At 42.2% G+C, this 17833-nt stretch overlaps 1 protein-coding gene across 1 annotated transcript; it reads right to left on the reverse strand.

The window, feature by feature from the left end:
* Nucleotides 1-288: 288 nt before the first annotated feature.
* On the reverse strand, nucleotides 289-16813 carry LOC121463973 (hepatitis A virus cellular receptor 1 homolog). Its single transcript, XM_041676569.1, has 7 exons — nucleotides 16765-16813; nucleotides 14971-15303; nucleotides 10800-10994; nucleotides 8783-8832; nucleotides 5045-5156; nucleotides 3680-3716; nucleotides 289-421 (listed from the first exon to the last, which is right to left on the reverse strand). Exons 1-7 carry the CDS (start codon nucleotides 16811-16813, stop codon nucleotides 289-291), a joined length of 909 nt encoding a protein of 302 aa, XP_041532503.1.
* Between the last annotated feature and the right edge of the window lie 1020 nt (nucleotides 16814-17833).

The following is a 17833-nucleotide window of genomic DNA, read 5'->3' on the forward strand; positions in this document are numbered from 1 at the left end:
TCAAGACAAGAATCTATTTCCTGTACTACCGGTGACTATGTTGATTAAGGGAAACACCAAAACCTAAAATGTTCATGCTTGCGAGAACGTTCTGCAATGAGTGAGAGACTGAAGCAGTGTTGAAACAAGAATTAGGATGATGTGAACCGTGAGTTTGAGTATTAACAGCGAGGGTCACCCTCTCCACCACGGCTGGATGAACCAACATTGAACATAACCCTGCAGCTGGAAAGGCTGTTTGCGTTGTTAAATCCAGTTGCTGTCTCTGCAATCTCAGGCAGACGGTGTCTAAGAGGGTTTTTTGGACTCTTTCTGTAGGGTAGGAGTGTTTTCAATTGTGTAGACATTGTCTTCAGCTCGAGACCGGATAACTGCTGTGTTTTGCAAAGCTCCGATTTTATTAGCACGGAATGCTACCAAGCTGCAGAGAGAGAGATGTTGAAGAAAGAATAAGAGGTTACCTTTCAGATTCAAGCAGAATTTTCATTCATGGCACATGCTCAGGACTCTAGGAGACCCATTACAAAAACTGTAACAGTAACCAGTACCATACAGGACCCTCCTATCCTATTAGGTCATAGAAAATTTTGTTTAATAAGCATTCAACTAACCAAAATACATGACTTTAAAAAATCTGCTCATATTGGAATCCTTCAAGATACTAATGTAATAAAACACAAAACTGGGAGATGTAGACAGAGAGATATCTAGGCATCAAACAGAGATGCCTAATCAGGATGTGCATTTTGGAACTGGGCTAGGAGCTGGGTGACTTGTGTGTTTACTTTGAACTATGATGCTTTAGAAAGACTAAGGAGAGCCTGGTTGCCTGAGTGCCATCCCTGGAGCCGACGGAAAAGGCAGAAGGAAAGAGCCAGCTCCACAGTGTTGTTCTCTGACTTCCATAGGCACCACACATCGTGCCCCCCCCCATTCACATCATGCTCACAGTGATACAAAGTTTCCTTTGTTTAAAAAGAAAGAGTTTTGAAGCTTGCATGGCATCTAACCCTCTAACACTAAGCATGGAGTAGAAAACATGTCAAGTCACAAAGCAGCTGTAGCTGCTGGTCTGGGGCACAATTTCAAGACTACTGTATGCCACACATGCACAGACACTGCATGCACACAAACAACAGGAACTGCACTGGAAGGAATTTGGGGAGAGCACAGCAGGTCTTTTCACTTCCCCTATCCTGGCAGCTGTGGGAGGGGCTTCCCTGGGAGAGCTCATTCTATACCCATGATCATCAGGGTGGGCACAGTGGACTGATACTTGAGCTTCTAGATGTCATGGGGGAGCAAACCAGAGAAGAAAACAGACTAACTCAGGGGTGATGCTTTGACAGTGGGGTTTTGTCATTTGTGGTCATTTCTACCACTGAAATGTAGAACCGAAAAGAGCGTCTCCAGTCGGCCACATAGGAATGAACACCTGTTCTGAGAATTACACAGGACGAGAGAGAGCAAGCTCCACTCTGCCTGGACAGTCACACATGTAGGGAAACAGTGTAGGGTCAGGACTGTCATGAGTCAGTATGACAGAACTGAGAGAAAAAGTCACAAGAGAAAGTCCAGAATGTATGTGTTATGTAGTGCTTAGTTTGGTTTGGTAGCTTCCTTCCTTCCTTCCTTCCTTCCTTCCTTCCTTCCATCATTCATTCATTCATTTGGTTTAGTCAGGGTCTCACTATTTTCCCTGACTATCCTGTAACTCCCTACATAGACCCAACTGGCCTGGACACATAGAGACCACCTGCTGAGTCGGAATTAAAGGTGTGAGCCACCACACCTGGTGTTATTTACTTATTTTAGTAATTGTTTTAGAACACTCTGTCTAAAAAGAAATCTGGGCTAGTTTTACACTTACAGTCCTGAATTAACTTATTGTTGAAATAACAGGTGTGTACCACCTCATCCAACTTCTCCCCTCTTCTCTATGTGTTGTGTTTTCTCCAATATTTTCTTTTAAATTAAGTGATTAAAAAGTAACTTTGGGGACTGAAGAGTTGATCAGCAGTTAAGGATACTCATTGTACAAACAGGAGAACCAGAGTTCAGGTGCTACCCCAGGGGACAGGCAGAACATCTCCTGCCTGCCTGTAACCCAGCACTGAGGGAGACGGAGGCAGGAGGATCACTGAGACTTTCTGGCTGTCGGCAAATCAAACTGTGAATTGCAGGCCCAAGGGAGACTCTGCCTCAAAGGAGACAGTGAGGGATAAAGGAGGACACTCACTGCCCTCTCCTCTGGCTTCTATGTATGTGTTCTTGCACACACTCATGCCTGTCTTCCCCATGTCCCGGTTCCTGCCCCCACCTCTATCTACCCTTAACTTCCTCTCACATGCAAAAGTAAAAAATTAAATTAAACCTTTTTTAAAAATGCCTTATCAATAGAGGACCAAAAATATGGGCAAAAATAATGTTGTGTTCTTCCAAGTCTACGGAATGGTTCCTTTCCATCTACAGAATCCATTAGTTCACTTTATATTATTTAATTTACCAGTTAGCTCTATAAGCTTGGGCTCCTGAGATTGAGGCCAGTGTAGTGTGACCTCAGACGCTCCTTCATATTTATGAATCTGTTTTTTAATCTGTAGGATGACACTAAAATATTTCCTACCTTATAGATTTCTTACTGTGAAGGGAAGAAGTGGCTGACAATTAATAAGAGCTAACTGTATCAGGCACTTCTAACGGGCTGACACTGGTCAAGACCCAGATCATAGCTTGGCTCTTGTGCTTACAAAGACCCAGGGGAGTCTATGGATGGCAGCCTGAAGGACATGGATTTTGACTCCAATACATAGCCGTCTGTCCAGCCAATCTTTAGCCAGTTGTAGAAAATTAGATGGCTGTAGACTAGGGCAGGTCACACTGGAGAGAATAAAAGAGCACCCCAAGTACAGTAAACAAGACAAGAACAGTGAAGCCTGGCAAGGCAGATACCAGTGTAGTGAGTGGAGGGGACTGGTAAGAAGTGTGGAGAAACTGGTCATACTGCAGTTTCATTACACCCCTGGCAGCCTCAGAAATGATCTTCAACTAAATCCTATGCTCCCTCGGGGCGTCCTCGAACAGCCTACCTCCTAACCCTGTTGTCCCCAGCACACTTCCCTTAAAGCACTTAAATGACCTTTCTATTAGCTTATATGCTTGGTGATATACTTCAGCAGTTCTTAATAGACTAGGTACTCAATGAAAGAAAACACTGAGTAAAACAGGAGTGGGTCAAAGCAACTCCTTCAGTACCAGCTCCAGGAAGCAAAGCTTACGATTCAGTGTCCACCTATAAGAGATTAGGACCAAGGGGCCTTCTGTTCCTGTCCTACCATAAATACATAAATACAGAATGCAGAAAGTATCTCTGAGAAACGAGGGACTCATTAAAATTTATTTGGGGATCCAATGTACAGAATGAGGGCCAACCACTATGGAACACACCTGTAATCCCAGCGTGATAGACTCAGAGACAGGAGGATTGTGAGTTCCAGCCTGGCCTAGCTACATAGCTGGTTTCAGGCCAGTCTGGACTACATAGTGAACCCTGTCTCAAATCAACCAACCCAGCAATGAATCAATTACCAAAGAATGTTTTAGTAAGAAAAGAGAGCATAGAGAGGAATTCCCAAGACTGTTGGATCAAAAAGATTCAGCACAGTCCATGCCAGCTTACCTTAGAGACCCCGACTTCTTTTTCATAAGGATGCACCCTAAATTGGGATGGGAAGTGGTAAGAAAATTGAAAGAAAGATTACACATGTTATCAGAGACACTCATGACACTTTCTCCTAATCAAGGATGTTGTCTCTATTTTTGATTGAACCGTCCCCGGGTAACTTTGGGTAATTCCTTCCTGTCCCCCACAGGAAGGATCTTCTGTCCATTCACTGTCTGGTGTATTCATCCATATGGCCTAATGTACTAGAGTGAAGGTAGTAAACTTTGTTCACTGAGACAAACGAAAGTCTTGATTTTTTTCTAATAATCCTATAAGGGAAAAATAAACAACTTTGGACTAAGGAAGGGAAGACACTTGTTGTATTTTATATAATTTTTGTGTAATTCTCCCTTTTAGGTATGCTCTGCCATGAAGCCCAGGCTAGCCACAGACTTGTAGAATGCTGGTATTGTGGGCACATGCCACTAGAGCCACCTTAAATAATCGTTTTGGATAAACAGTTTTTAAATAATTAGAAGGAACCATCTGAAATCTGACAGGCATATCCTTATTCCCCATTTCCTGTTAAACAGGTTAGTAATGGGCTCATGCATGGAGTTTTGTAAAGCCCATGGCTGAAGTTCACACACAGGGAATGGACTGCACAGAGAGAAACACTGTGTACGGTTATACAGTTTATGGAAAGGACCGCGTAGGCCTGGGTGCCACCTTCAAAGAGTCTATCCCAGTATGTCAGGAGGCTTCCCACTAACATCTCATTTGCTCCTTCTACGAAGTACATTCCAGAACATTCAAGAGGAGCATTATGGGATACAAGTGAGATTCCCAGAATAGGAAAGGAGAGAAAGCATCTAAGGTCTTATAGTCACTAAAACATCTCAAACCTATCCAAAAATCTCTTGTGTCATATAGTATTTATGGTAGCGTTTTGATGGTAACAACTGAAAGACAAAGGATAGGGCTATGAACAAGAGTGTTGCCAAGCACTGCAGCCTATTCCTGCGAGCCAAGCACTGGGATGTTGGAGGCCAGAGGATCTGGAGTTGGGGGTCATGATCAGCTACCAGCTAAGGTCAATACCTGTATGGAGTACATGAGATCAAGTTTTACAGAATAGGAATCTTTTGAGACACAGTAGCAATGGTTCAAGGTCACTGAGCACTAACCATGTACCAGAAATCATCCACAGAGTTTTCTGGGTCCTAACACATCCCTTGGGGAGTAGATGATTTAACATGAGTGTCTTTGATCTGGGGATATGAAAGTCATGTGAACTCAAAGCCCCCATGGCATGTGCAGGTGCTTAAAGTCAGAGAGCCCTGTCCCTCCTTCCTCGGGGACAGCTGTGACATGACTTACTGGTGATAACCGCGGTGCATACAAGCAGCAGCAACAGCAGGGCAGCGGTGGAGACGCCAACGTAGAAGCCCTTACTCATGTTCTTCTGCTGGTTCCATGAAGGGATCGATTCCTAAGAAAACATTAAATAAAATATTAGTAGCAATTAATAAACAACAGTAAACACAAGGGACACCAAGTAAGAGGAGCAGAAAGCACATGCTTGACCTTATCCTAGACTCTAGGTCCTAGAACTGCATCTTTACTGGCCTGGAATATTCAGGATCTGAGGTGGTAACGGACAGTGAAACTCCGTGACTATGTGAAATCAGTGTCATTGGTGATGATGGAAACGTGGTCTATGTTGCTCAAGGTGATTACATGGGCAGATGCCTCAGTCAAAATTCTAACCTCGTGTTTAATGTGAGTTCATACATCATGTGTGTGATTACGTCTGTTTAATGAACTGTAGGGTATTCTCTAAATGCATCATTTTAGGATACTAACAGAGTTAAAAAGAATAGCTCATGTCTAAGTTAACTTGCTCTCAGTGTGCTCAGCCCCTGCTCTGGTATTTCACCACAGACCCTACTTGTTTGGTAAATGCAACTCAAGATTACACATTTAATACATGTGTAAATGTATTAAATTTACATGGAAACATGTACACACTGTTAGACAGACAGGGCAGGTTGTATTAATTATTTTAGGAATAATATATGTAATAAATATGAACATACACAATATATAATACATAGCATGTACAGTTGATAGGTATATATATATATTAAAATTACATATATAACATTAATATATTACATATATAATTTTATATTTAATAAGCAGTAATATATAACATAAATATTACATATGTTTATATAGGCGCACACACACACACACACACATATATATATATATATATATATATATATAAACAAAGGATCAAAGATCATGAATTAGCAAGAAAGCAAGGAGGGGGTATGTAGAAGGCTTTGGAGGGTGTTGAGAACAAAAAGGAAGCAATACGATTATAGCCAATAACTTTCTAAAAATAGTAGGAAGACTCTGCCCCTGGATGCAGCCTGATTACTACTGTATGATCAGACAAAAATGCAGAATCTCCCTAGTGCCCTGGGGCAGGTGATCAGGGATCAGCACACACTGGAATAAGCAGAAGACAGCTGAGCAGCAGGTGAGGCCCCTCTAATAACTTGGCACTAATCTACTAGCCCTAAACAGAGCCCATGGATGGTTTAACTGTAAGAAAAGGGAGATCAGAGACCAGGTCTTTGCCCACGTGTGAGCTGCATCTATGGAGTCGCAATCCAGGCTCCTCTGTTAAGTCAGGGAGACCATGGACAAGTTAGCTAAGCTCTGTGAGCGCGGGCTCTACATCCTCAAGCAACATGTTCAGTGGGTTCCTGGGAAGGGATTCTTAGTTATTCTTGACAAACGCTGTGGGGAATATAGGAGAAAATAAGGTTTGTTTTTTGTTATGACAGGGTCTTCTGATCCCAGGCTGTCCTGACTCTCCTTGCTTGACAATGACCTGGAACCTCTGCTCCTCCTTCCTAAATCTCCTTAGAGCTTGGACTTTATGTGTGTCTACCGTGCCCATGGAACATTTACTTCAGAACATGTTCCTGATTGTGAATGGCAGCAATGCTTATCCTTTCTCTGTAATCTTCACAGATTTTGTTCAATTTTCTTCATGAAACAAGAGTTCAGGAAGTTGATCTCCTGGTTCAAGATGTTTGCTGCTATTGACAGACCTAGGGGTACAAACCTTACTCCCTGGACCTAAGAGATGGTAGCAGGAAGGTCAGGAGTTCCAGATCCTTCCTGGGTACATAGCAAGGTCAAGCCCAGCCTGAGCTCCAAGAAATTATGTCTCAAACAAACAAACAAATAAACAAACACCTTGAAAACAAAACTGTGTGTTCTGTGTATTATTTTCAATACACCTAGGGACAGCTTGATGTCTTCGGAGTCCAGAGTCACTACGGCTTATTTTGAATTCAACTCCAAGTTATTCCTCCGTACTGCTAAGCATGACCGTTTCTCAGGTAACTGAGGGCAAGAACAACCTTGATATGCAGTGCTGTTTGGTTTTATATGGAGTCATATGTCTGCTCCCTCAGCAACACGTACTTACTGGTGTCTGATATTTAACTAGTATACACAGATTCTTTCCACAACTGCCAGACCACTGGGTGCTAATGTCAATTAAGTCCTTATATTTTTAGTGTCAAGCTGGGCACGTGACACAGGCCTGTAATCCCAGTACTCAGTAGGCTGAGACGAAAGATTGTGAGTTCTAGGCCAGTCTGAGCTATGAAATGAGACGATGTCTCAAAGAAGGGAGAAAGTTATGATGGGATTTACTCCTATAATTTCAGTTCTTGAGGGACAGAGGTAGCAGGGTCAGGAGTTCAGGGTCATCCTCAGCTGTGCAGTTAAATTCAAGGACAGCTGGACTATGTGAGATCCTTCTCAAAAAACAAACAAAAGAGACTAACTTTCGGCCTTTATGTGTTATGTTCTGACTGTCAACAGGTATAAACCCCTTAGACCATTTGGCCCAATAAAGATATCTCCACCTTGTCCTGAAGTGTCTTGTTGCTCGGTGGTTTTTGGCAGTTCAAACCTGGGGCCTGGCACATGCTAACAAGGGCTTTGCTACTTCCATCATCCAAATAATCCTCACAAACCCCTATCTGGCTTTTTTTTTAAAAAAAAAAAAAAAAAAAAAAACCTCAACCACCATTTCTCCTGTGCCAATTACATACACTAAGGCAAACCTTGTTTCTTTTTTTTTTTTTTTTTTTTTTGGTTTTTCGAGACAGGGTTTCTCTGTGGTTTTGGAGCCTGTCCTGGAACTAGCTCTTGTAGACCAGGCTGGTCTCGAACTCACAGAGATCCGCCTGCCTCTGCCTCCCGAGTGCTGGGATTAAAGGCGTGCGCCACCACCGCCCGGCCTGCAAACCTTGTTTCTTACTGAAGCCAAAAGAGAAAAATCCTATTGAAAATTTCGGCTATTTGTAGAGCTAGAACTCTGGCAAGAATCTTGGAGGCAGCCAGGCGGTGGTATCGCAGCCTTTAATCCCAGCACTAAGGAGGCAGAGGAGGTCGACCTCTGTGAGTTCAAGGTCAGCCTGGTCTACTAGAGCTAGTTCCAGGACAGACTCCAAAGCTACTCGGAAAACCAATATATATTCTGAAGGCAGTGTGCCTTAGATTTTTCTCTCAAGCTTAGTATATAGAAACTCTAGAAAAAAATCATGCAAAATTAAGATTGTCTAAGACATAATTCTTTCTGTGGAGGTTTGTGTGTGGAAAACAATATCACCAGTGGGCTCTAGAGAATGGTCAATGGTAAGAAAAACAGTATCAGGGCACCAGAAATGAACATCTTAAATTCAAATATCCTTTGTAAGCATCCGATTCTTTCTTTCTAATTTCTTTATTTTTATACATTCATGAGTTCATTTTTCTATAGTTTTTGAGATACCATCTCACTATTTAGCCCAAGCAGCCTAATAATCTAGATTGACCTCAAACTTCTGGTATCTTGTTTTAACTTTCTTAGTCCCAAGAATAAGAAATACACCAGTATACCTAACGCTTGTCTTTTCTTTGTTTTTTTTTAAATGCAACTATCTGTGAACTAATTTTACAGACAAAATCTGTAAATACAAATTGTTTCCCAGAAGATATACAAGTGAACATGGCTAATAAATTAGGGAGAAATATGCTTACAGTGTAATTATTCCGAGAGTCATCTGAGGATGTCACAGTGTTATTCCAATCTGCTAAACAAAAGGTAAAATTAATTATAATTACAAGAATTTATTTTTTTACTACATCTATAAATAATACTCACAAGACCAATGTATCTTATACTACGTGAGGGCTGGGTTTTTAATATGGCAGGAGATTCACTGAACAGCAAATTTTGAACATTTAAATATTTGAAGTATATCCCATAATATCTATTTTATAACAAGGAATCTATTCTTTGCATTGTTTTTATGTGTGTATGACTGAAACACAGAATCCCCTTGCTGCTGATATCAGACATGTACAAGGGTTGTGATGTCATGACAAGGAGACCCTTCACTGTAGTTTACAGATGATTACATATTTCTAATTTTAGCAAATGGCAGACATCTCTGCTGTCAGTATACACACAGTGCCCACACAAGGAGTGGAATTACTATGGATCTATGGGAGTCCCCAACAACTACCAAAGCTGACATTGCCCAGCACGAATGAAATTGAATTACTCATAGCCTTCCTCACACCCACTTTACTGTGTTTACATTTCACTTTCTGTGAGAGCCCTGATAAGAAGTCAAAGGCAATGACTAGGTGTAGGTATCTACAGTCTGGGTTCTGTTTGTGACCTAGAACCTTAAGTAAGACCTTCCAGGAACAAGAGGAAGTGATTCAGTAAGGTGAGGCTGAATCAGAGAAAACTTGAACTCAGTCCTGACCATATGCATTAGCAAAGTGACCTCATAATCAAGTTGCTGCAATAAGCACTTAGGAATGCACGCATGGGCACTCAGCACTGTTGGAAACACGGGCGATGTTAGTATTGTTATGTGATGGAAGGAGCAGGGAGCAGGAGTGTGAATGCTGTGGAGTTCACTTTAGAAATATCATACCGCTTGTGTAATGAGGATAACATTCAACAACTTCTCCAAAGAAGTGTGCCTAGAATAGGGGACAAATGGAAAGGTGTGTGTCTCCAAAGGCAACTAAAGAGTTTCCTCAATCTAGCAGTGACATAAATTACCATGAAATAATGAAACGGAACGGTGCATAAGGTTCCTGGCAGGCACAGCAATCAAAACAGGTGGTGGCCCCTGTGACACCCAAGTCCCTTGAAGTATGAACTACATGGCCTCACTCAAAAGTTCAAGCATGTTAAATCATTTTCTAAAGCCTTTGAATTTGGTGTGTGTGTGTGTGTGTGTGTGTGTTTGTGTGTATGCTTTCATCCCTACTAAGGACTCATATTCCACTTTCCATTTTACTTGAAACTGAGAAATCCCGAAAGCAAAACTTTGCAAGGCATCCATTGTTCTTTAAAAGGGTGGTGCACGATGCCTGTCCAGTGAGCATGCAGAAACAGCACAAAACCTCCAAACATCCCAGCTCAGGGCTTGGGAGTCAAAAGAACCCGCTTCCAACTCAAGTGAACAGGGACAGAGTCTGAGCCACTTTTGGTCTTCATGACTTCCATCACAAACTGTCAGTTCTTGTCACTATGAAAGAGGGACAGATCACAGCTATACAGGACATAACTGTTGGAGATTTAAACACTGCATCATGGAGCATGGAACATGCTTCCTGGGGATCAGGAAGTGCTAAATGTCATAGTTCGTCCCTGAACTATGGCCTCAGTTGGATGGCCCAGTTTCAGGATGGATGTAAAGAGTCAAGGGTCCCCTACCCTGACCCTCGTTCTCAGTTGGTCCTTTGATTTTCAGCACACAGTCATGTCCAGCTGATCCAGATTCCCACCATCCTTCTCACCTCTCCTAGATCCACCTCAGTCTGGCTAGAGCGAATCCCAGGGAACAGAGAGATGGTGTCCTCCATCTTACACAGCAGAGAGTGAATGTAATTTAAGACTTAGTGAGGCTGTTGTTGGGACACAGCTAAGAACTCTTCACCTCTATTATACTTCTGTCTTGATTCCATGTCTGTGTGTCCTACAGGATGCTTAGAAGAGGCACTCTGGGTCCTGAACCACGTTGGGATTTACCTGCTGTGTGAGTCTGCGTGTGTGCTGGTGTTGTAGGAGTAGAGATGGAGACTCTGGATGATGCTGGCACACGTGTGGGTCCTGTTGACAGAGTTGTGGGTCTCTCTGTAGTTGTGGTCCTTTGTGTAGTTATGAGTCTTGTTATAGTTGTGGGTCTCCTCGTTGTGGGTCTTGTTGGAGGACTTGCAGGAATTTCTGGATTTGAAAATCAAAATAAAGCAAGGATCAGTCTAGCAAGAAAAGACAATAACTTGTAGCACCAGTAAGAGGCTGTCCCCAAAAAAGTTGTTCTACTGAACTTCTGTTCTTTGTCATCGACCAACCAGAATGGGGCAAGGCAGTGGAGACAGCTCCCCAATAGGAGGCACCTGCACCGACAGCACGGGGATGAGAACAGAGCCCGTTCCTAAGGACACACTTTATAAATGACAGATTTCAGGTCCTCTGGTCTCTCGGCATCTCTGTGACACTGAGAGGGCGTAGGGGTCTGGGACTTAACTCAGTGATGACTGACTTCACCCACAGTTTCCAGGCCCAGCATGGTCCCTTCAGTCAGTCCCAAGAGGACATATCATCTTAGCACACACATCTCACATGAATCCCAACACAAATGGGATTTGCACATTTAGGGAGAGAGTGGACATTGTCTTCTATGGTTTCTTCCAGTCTGACAGAGACAAGGTAAATACTCCTTATCAAAAAAAATTGCTTGGTACCTGGAGTTAAAGTATTTAAATCTTCCTTAACAATTCAGAATAATCGCATATAGATATTATAGGTGAGCCTCAAGTATAAACGTGGATTGATATAGCATTCACATGACTACACTTTACATGTATAGTTTAAAGGAAAGTTCACAAAATCCTGCATGTTATAGTTTCATGGCGTTGAATTTTCCATGAGTATTATCAAGTCTGTGTTCCGGATTTTAAATCACTGTAAACTTGGGGTTTTGGATTAGTGAGTTTCAACCTACAATTCACAAATCAGCAGCATCCAAAGGGCTGTAAGGATCCAAACAGCTACTGATGGTCTAAGTGTGCAGAGGTCTAAGACAGGGACTAAGGTAAGTAGAGCTGGAATCATCAGCCAGGCACTCAATCTTGAGTGTGTCAGCAAACATATATTCCCAGTAAATAATCTCCATCAGTCTTAACTGTGCTAACTACAAAATAAAACCTCAACAATGAAAAATAATTGCTTTGAAAACTCTTCTTTATGTGGGATACAGAGTAATTCCTTAATCTGGTGTGTGTTTACTTTGAAATGAAGAAAAACCTGTAGCGTTCCTGCGATGGGTAGGGAGGTGGATGTGGAGCATCCCCCCTAAATTCAATACATGTATTTATTCATTTATTTGTGTGTTGGTGAGATGTCACAAATGTGGACGTCAGGGGATAACTCTGCAGAGTCTGTTCTCTCTTTCCACCACGTGGGCCCAGAGATTGAACTCAGGTCATCAAATTTAGCACTAGTCACCTTTCCCCATTGAGCCAGCTCACTGACCCTCAGGCCACTTTTATGTAGAGGGTCAGATGTAAGAGTTTTTGTCTCAGGAACATAAAAACATATGTTCAGCAGCAAGCCTTCCTGTCAATCATTTTGAAAGTCATTGCTGACTACCTAGCAAGGAATGGGTGTGGCTTACTTCAATAAAATTATTCACACTAGTGAGTGCGTCTGATTATAACCTGATCTGGTTCTAGGCTATCCTTTGGGCAGAGGCTTGAGCACAATAAAAACCCTCCCTGGAGAGTAGAAATCTCTGAGGTGGAGAGGCAAGCATGGGAACAATGTACGACCAACCAGGAAATAATCAGCAGCTCAGAGGCTTTGCTGTTCTTGTTCTGGGGCATTTTTCACCCAGGTCGATGGGAAAGTGTAAAGGAGCTGATGAGGGTCCTGGAAGAACTGAAGAAGAAGCTCCAGATGTTTAAATCATGAGAAAATATAAAGACCTGGTTGTTAAAGAATAAAACAGAGTTGCTGACTCACAGACTCATTGAGTGGTCGGTCAAAGAGTGGCCTTTGTAAGCACTGACCTGTCAACAAACTTCTAAGTTCAATAAAGCCTTCAATTAATGAACCAAATTTAGTAACTTTATGTTATGATAAGATGCCTATTCCCCTTCTAGTGATGGGGATATAATCCCAGCGTTTTGGGAGGAATCTGTGCTAGACAGGTACCTTCTCAAGCTTCAACCAAGGCCTGTATTTTTTTAGTTTGGAGTTCTAGGGACAGAACTTAAGGACTGCTAGACAAATTTCTACACATCTTCTAAGGCAGTTTTTTAAAAGGAGGTGTGTGTGTGTGTGTGTGTGTGTGTGTGTGTGTGTATGTGGGTTTATTCTCATATGAATGGGTGCCCTCGGAGGCCAAAATTATTCAACTTCAGCCATATAAATTATATAATTTCACAACTGTGATAGGCACTCAGAACCTTTGTCTCTCACCCAAAACTGTCTGTATACATCAATCTTTGCACACCCTGTGACCTGCTTCTTCTGGACTCCCTAAGCTGCCTCCCAGACATATTTTTCAAGGCAGCTCCTTGCCCCATCAGGATGGACCACACCCTAACGAGATATGGGGGCACATTTCCATAATCTCAGCACTGGGGAGACTAAGGTATATGCAAGAACTTCCAGGTTAGCCTGATTTTACAAAGCAAGACACAATCTCAATATCAATCAATCAATCAACAAGCAGAGAGACAGAATAATGGTTCAATGGATAGAGGCACTTGACTTGCAAGCTTGGACAGCTGGACTTACATCCCTGGAACTCACAGAAGGGTATAAAAGCAGTACAAACCCCACAAGTTTGCCCTCTGACAAATCCATCGTGGCATGGAAACCCACCACACACGGGCATCATTTATACATACAATAATAAATGCAGTTTTAAAAATTCAATTAAGCATAAAAACAAATGAATGGATGAATGAATAACAAAGTCTATAAGCTGGGAGACTGCAGAGCAATGCTCTTAATTTAAAAATACAGAGACAGGCTAATATTGATTTCTATTATCTGTGTCAGCCCTTGGTAAAAGGAGATTAGAAACTCCACCAGAAGCCAAAAAGTCCTCGTAAGCCTACGCTTTAGTCAATGTAAGAAAATCAGGCTATGAACATGAAGAAGGAAGATGTAAAAAGGTACACACCTTTTATCTGAGAACAAGGGAGTTTGAAGCAGAGACAGAGGCAGGGGGATCTCTGTTAGTTCAAGGGCAGCCTGGTCTACAGCACAAGTTTCAGGATAGCCAAAATTACAGAGAGAAACCCTGTCTGGAAAAACAAAACAGCAAGAAAGAAAGGGAGGAAGGGGTAAGGGAGGGAGGGAGGGAGGGGAAGAGGGGGGGGGGGAGTCCAGATTTTGGGGATTCATGAACTTCTTAGTGTTAAACATGGGCTTGCACCTTTAGACCGGATCCCAGAGTCTGAATAGGCCAAGCCTATTATAACACGATTGTAACAAGTCAGACTTTTCCTTTGCTCTGGGGACCAGGGGGAATTTTGAGAATATTTTGCAGGCTACTATCTGAAGAGGATCCTCTCTCTGCCCTACCATTCCAGTCACGGCAGTTCTCTCTCTCTCTCTCTCTCTCTCTCTCTCTCTCTCTCTCTCACACACACACACACACACACACACACACACACACACACACACACTTAATGAAGCTCCTCTCCAGGTTGTAAAGAGAAGGCCGTCCTTCCCTGGAAGCCTCTTCATACCCCATCAAGGGAAGGACCTCACAGATTGTATGGTTTCTGTCTAATGTTCTCCCTCCCAGCTGGAGGTCCAATCTCAGCTTGGAGGCCTCCTCATTCTAACAAAGCTCACTGGACAGAATTGTGTGTCTGCCTCCTTTCTGGACTAACCGCTGTTGCTCACACCATTACACTGCCGAATGACCATGAACAGATACTGGAGGGAACACTCTGCTATCAGGACATTTCCATTGTTCAAGCAACAAATTGTGTGATATGATATGAGACCTATTTCAAAGGCCCAAGGCAAGGCAGACAGGGAGTAGAAGTCTCCACCTATGGACAGATATATTTATATCTACCCCTGGTTTCATTCTTAGAGGGAAAAAGAACATATTAGCAAACAGAGGACTCAGATCACTTGCAGGAAATAAACAAAGGAAACATAGAATGCTTACCTGGTTTAATGTCCAATGAATAGGTTACAGAATTGAAAGATCCAGGGATTTTTGTTAAACAACAATACAGACCACTGTCACTCTGAACAGCGTTCTCTATCGTCAAGGACACGTCTCCTTCAGAAATACGCCCCTTTAGCTGGTATCGGCTGCTCCTCTGATAGGTGACTTGATATGCATTGGCCCGGACAAGTGTTCTATAATTATTAAAATACTGACATTCCCCAAGGTCCCAACTCATATAACTGATTCCAGTGTACGTTGAGTAAGTACATGGCAGTGTGACTGGGTGACCCACCACCCCCTTCACGATTACGTAAGGATCCACAGCACCTGTGACGGGAAAGGGGGAGAAGAAGTGGAAAATTAATATGCAGCATTTTCCTGGATTTTTGTTTTTATTTTTTTTTCATAAAAAATATGAGGGTGGGGACTCAAGTGAGATTTAATTATGGGTATTCAAATGTTTGTTGTTGTTGTTGTTGTTGGTTTTTATTGTTTTGTTTTTTTTTTTAGTTTTTCATGACAGGGTTTCTCTGTAGCTTTGGAGCCTATCCTGGAACTAGCTCTTATAGGCCAGGCTAGCCTTGAACTCACAGAGATCCACCCGCCACCGCCTCCTGAGTACTGGGATTGAAGGTGTGTGCCATCACCTGAATAGAGATCTCTTCTTAAAAGTTGGTGAAATTCCAAAATTTGAACAAGACCCACTTGCAAAGTAAGACCACATAGTCAGAGAATATGTAACCAATAACTTAATGATGCAATTTTAAAAACTGAAATAATTAATATAATTCTTTTGGGAATGATAGAATAGAATTCCCAATACCAAGAGCTTCCATAGTGACCTTTCAAGTACTTCTGAGAGCTGAAGATATAGCTCAATGATACAGTGCTTGCCTAGCCCATGCTATCCCCTGTCTTGTGATCCCCAGCACAGGAAACAAATAAACAAAAGCATAAAACAATGAACTGTGATATTCCCTAACTAATCGCCTATATGCAGTTTGATACATGATATAGAAAGCATATTCCTTATTCTATAAAATAAGTATGTTTCTTACTGGGGCATCCATGCCCTCATTTTACCAAATACCTTTTAGGATTACAAATAAAATACACGGTATTTTAATTAAGTCATAGAAATAAATTTTCATTCTCACAGGATCAAAAGTTTGAGGGGATTCTCAGCAACCTACAGAGTCTGAGGCCAGCCTGGACTAACTTAGAACATGCCTCAAAGACAATTATGCTATCCATTCATTGCCCCTTTTCATAGAACATTCTGAAGTAGAATGGTTTTCAGTTATATAATTGAAAATGGTTTTAAAAAGCAAAAATGCACAAAGAAAGGGAATGAAGGTTGACTTTGAGTCGTCATCCTGCATGGAAAGCTCAATTTTTAGTTTTTTATTAACCTTTGACTATAACAAGCATGCAGGTGCACTTCCTCTTGCTTGTCTGAAACATGCATGTACATGTAATCATCCTTACATATGACAACCATCATATGAATGCATGCGCACGCACCCTTACTTTCCATCACAAGCATGTATGCACTCAACCTTACATGTCTGTAACATGAATGCATGTGCTCTCACTTTTAGCCTGATATATTCTTTTGGATCATGTTTATTTAGCAGTAAGTTTTGGAATTTGTACAAGTTAATAAACTGTACAATTTATCCTGGTTTTCTGCTCATTACATAACCCATGATCAAAAAAGCCCAAGGATGGTCATCTCTCCTGTCACTCTAACTTCCTCAGCATCCCCCAGCTCATCTACTCACTTACCTGGGAGAAGAAGTATGAGGCCAGAAATGAAGACTTGAGGCTGCATCATGGTGCTGACCTGGAGGACAAGGAGAAGATGCTCTGGTTGCTGTGGCACTCAGCACGCTGTACCCAGGCAGGTCTGCATTCTGACTGTGACTCACACAGGCCTCTCTGCCAGGGACCCTGTCCTCCCCAACACCCTCTTCTTTCCTGGTTCTTCCTCACATACAGCCAGCAATCTCATTTCTGGTCATGGCATAAATAAGGCAGCAAGCAGAGAAAACTGGAGGCAGAGATGAGAGTGTGTTCTCTTGGTAGAACTCTAAGCAGAGACCAGCCCTCTAATGGCAAAAACGGACTTGCCCTCTGGTGAACACAGAGCTGTTGCTGCTCAGAGCCAGTCGTTAGTCCCTGAATCTCAATCAATAACACAATAGTGAGATGGACTAAGAGAGAATATGAAGCATCTCTCATGCTTCACTCACGGTGTCTGAGACCATGCTTTCCTGAAGAATATCTAGAGACACACAGAAAAACACCAGGTACAGATCAAATCTTTGCATTCACAGAGCCCCTCCATGCCTAGATTTATTCCTAGGTAACCTGGTCAGTGAGGAAGAGACCTGGCCAGTCGTTCTCATCAACTTAGATGATGAAACTCAACATGAACAAGTTCAACAGAACTGCCATATACGGGCTTCAGCATTGCTAGGGCATAGATTTCTTTTTTTGTTTTCCAAAATACCACTAATGTTTGCTCAACTTTTGGAGAATCTGCTGTGAAAGAGACAATGGGCTATTTACTCAAAGGCACCGAATCTTTGTGGAACCCCCTAAGGCAACTACTTTTAAGCCCATTTATGGTGGATGTTATGTGTCTTGAGATTCCAACATCTGAATTTCAATGTTTGCTTCTTAATTGGTAAATCATAAAAACATGTGTAAGCCGGACGAGTACTTCATTAACGCCATTTCTAGTCAGAAGATTCCAGGACTTTCTCTCAGAGACGACTTTGCCCTGTTATCAGTCTTAAAGATGGTCATAGTGCAGGGCAGTAGTGACACACACCTTTAATCCTAGCACTTG

This window comes from Microtus oregoni, unplaced genomic scaffold (assembly GCF_018167655.1).
Source record: "Microtus oregoni isolate MIOR12 unplaced genomic scaffold, Mior012 000027F_ref0000203, whole genome shotgun sequence".
Taxonomy (NCBI): domain Eukaryota; kingdom Metazoa; phylum Chordata; class Mammalia; order Rodentia; family Cricetidae; genus Microtus; species Microtus oregoni.

Coding starts and splice junctions, on each gene's coding strand:
- LOC121463973 (XM_041676569.1), bottom strand. CDS start 16,813: ATGATGCAGCCTCAAGTCTTCATTTCTGGCCTCATACTTCTTCTCCCA. Junction 10,995..14,970: donor TTCATTGGACATTAAACCAG/GTAAGCATTCTA, acceptor TTTCAAATCCAG/AAATTCCTGCAAGTCCTCCA. Junction 422..3,679: donor AAGAAGTCGGGGTCTCTAAG/GTAAGCTGGCAT, acceptor CTCTCTCTGCAG/CTTGGTAGCATTCCGTGCTA.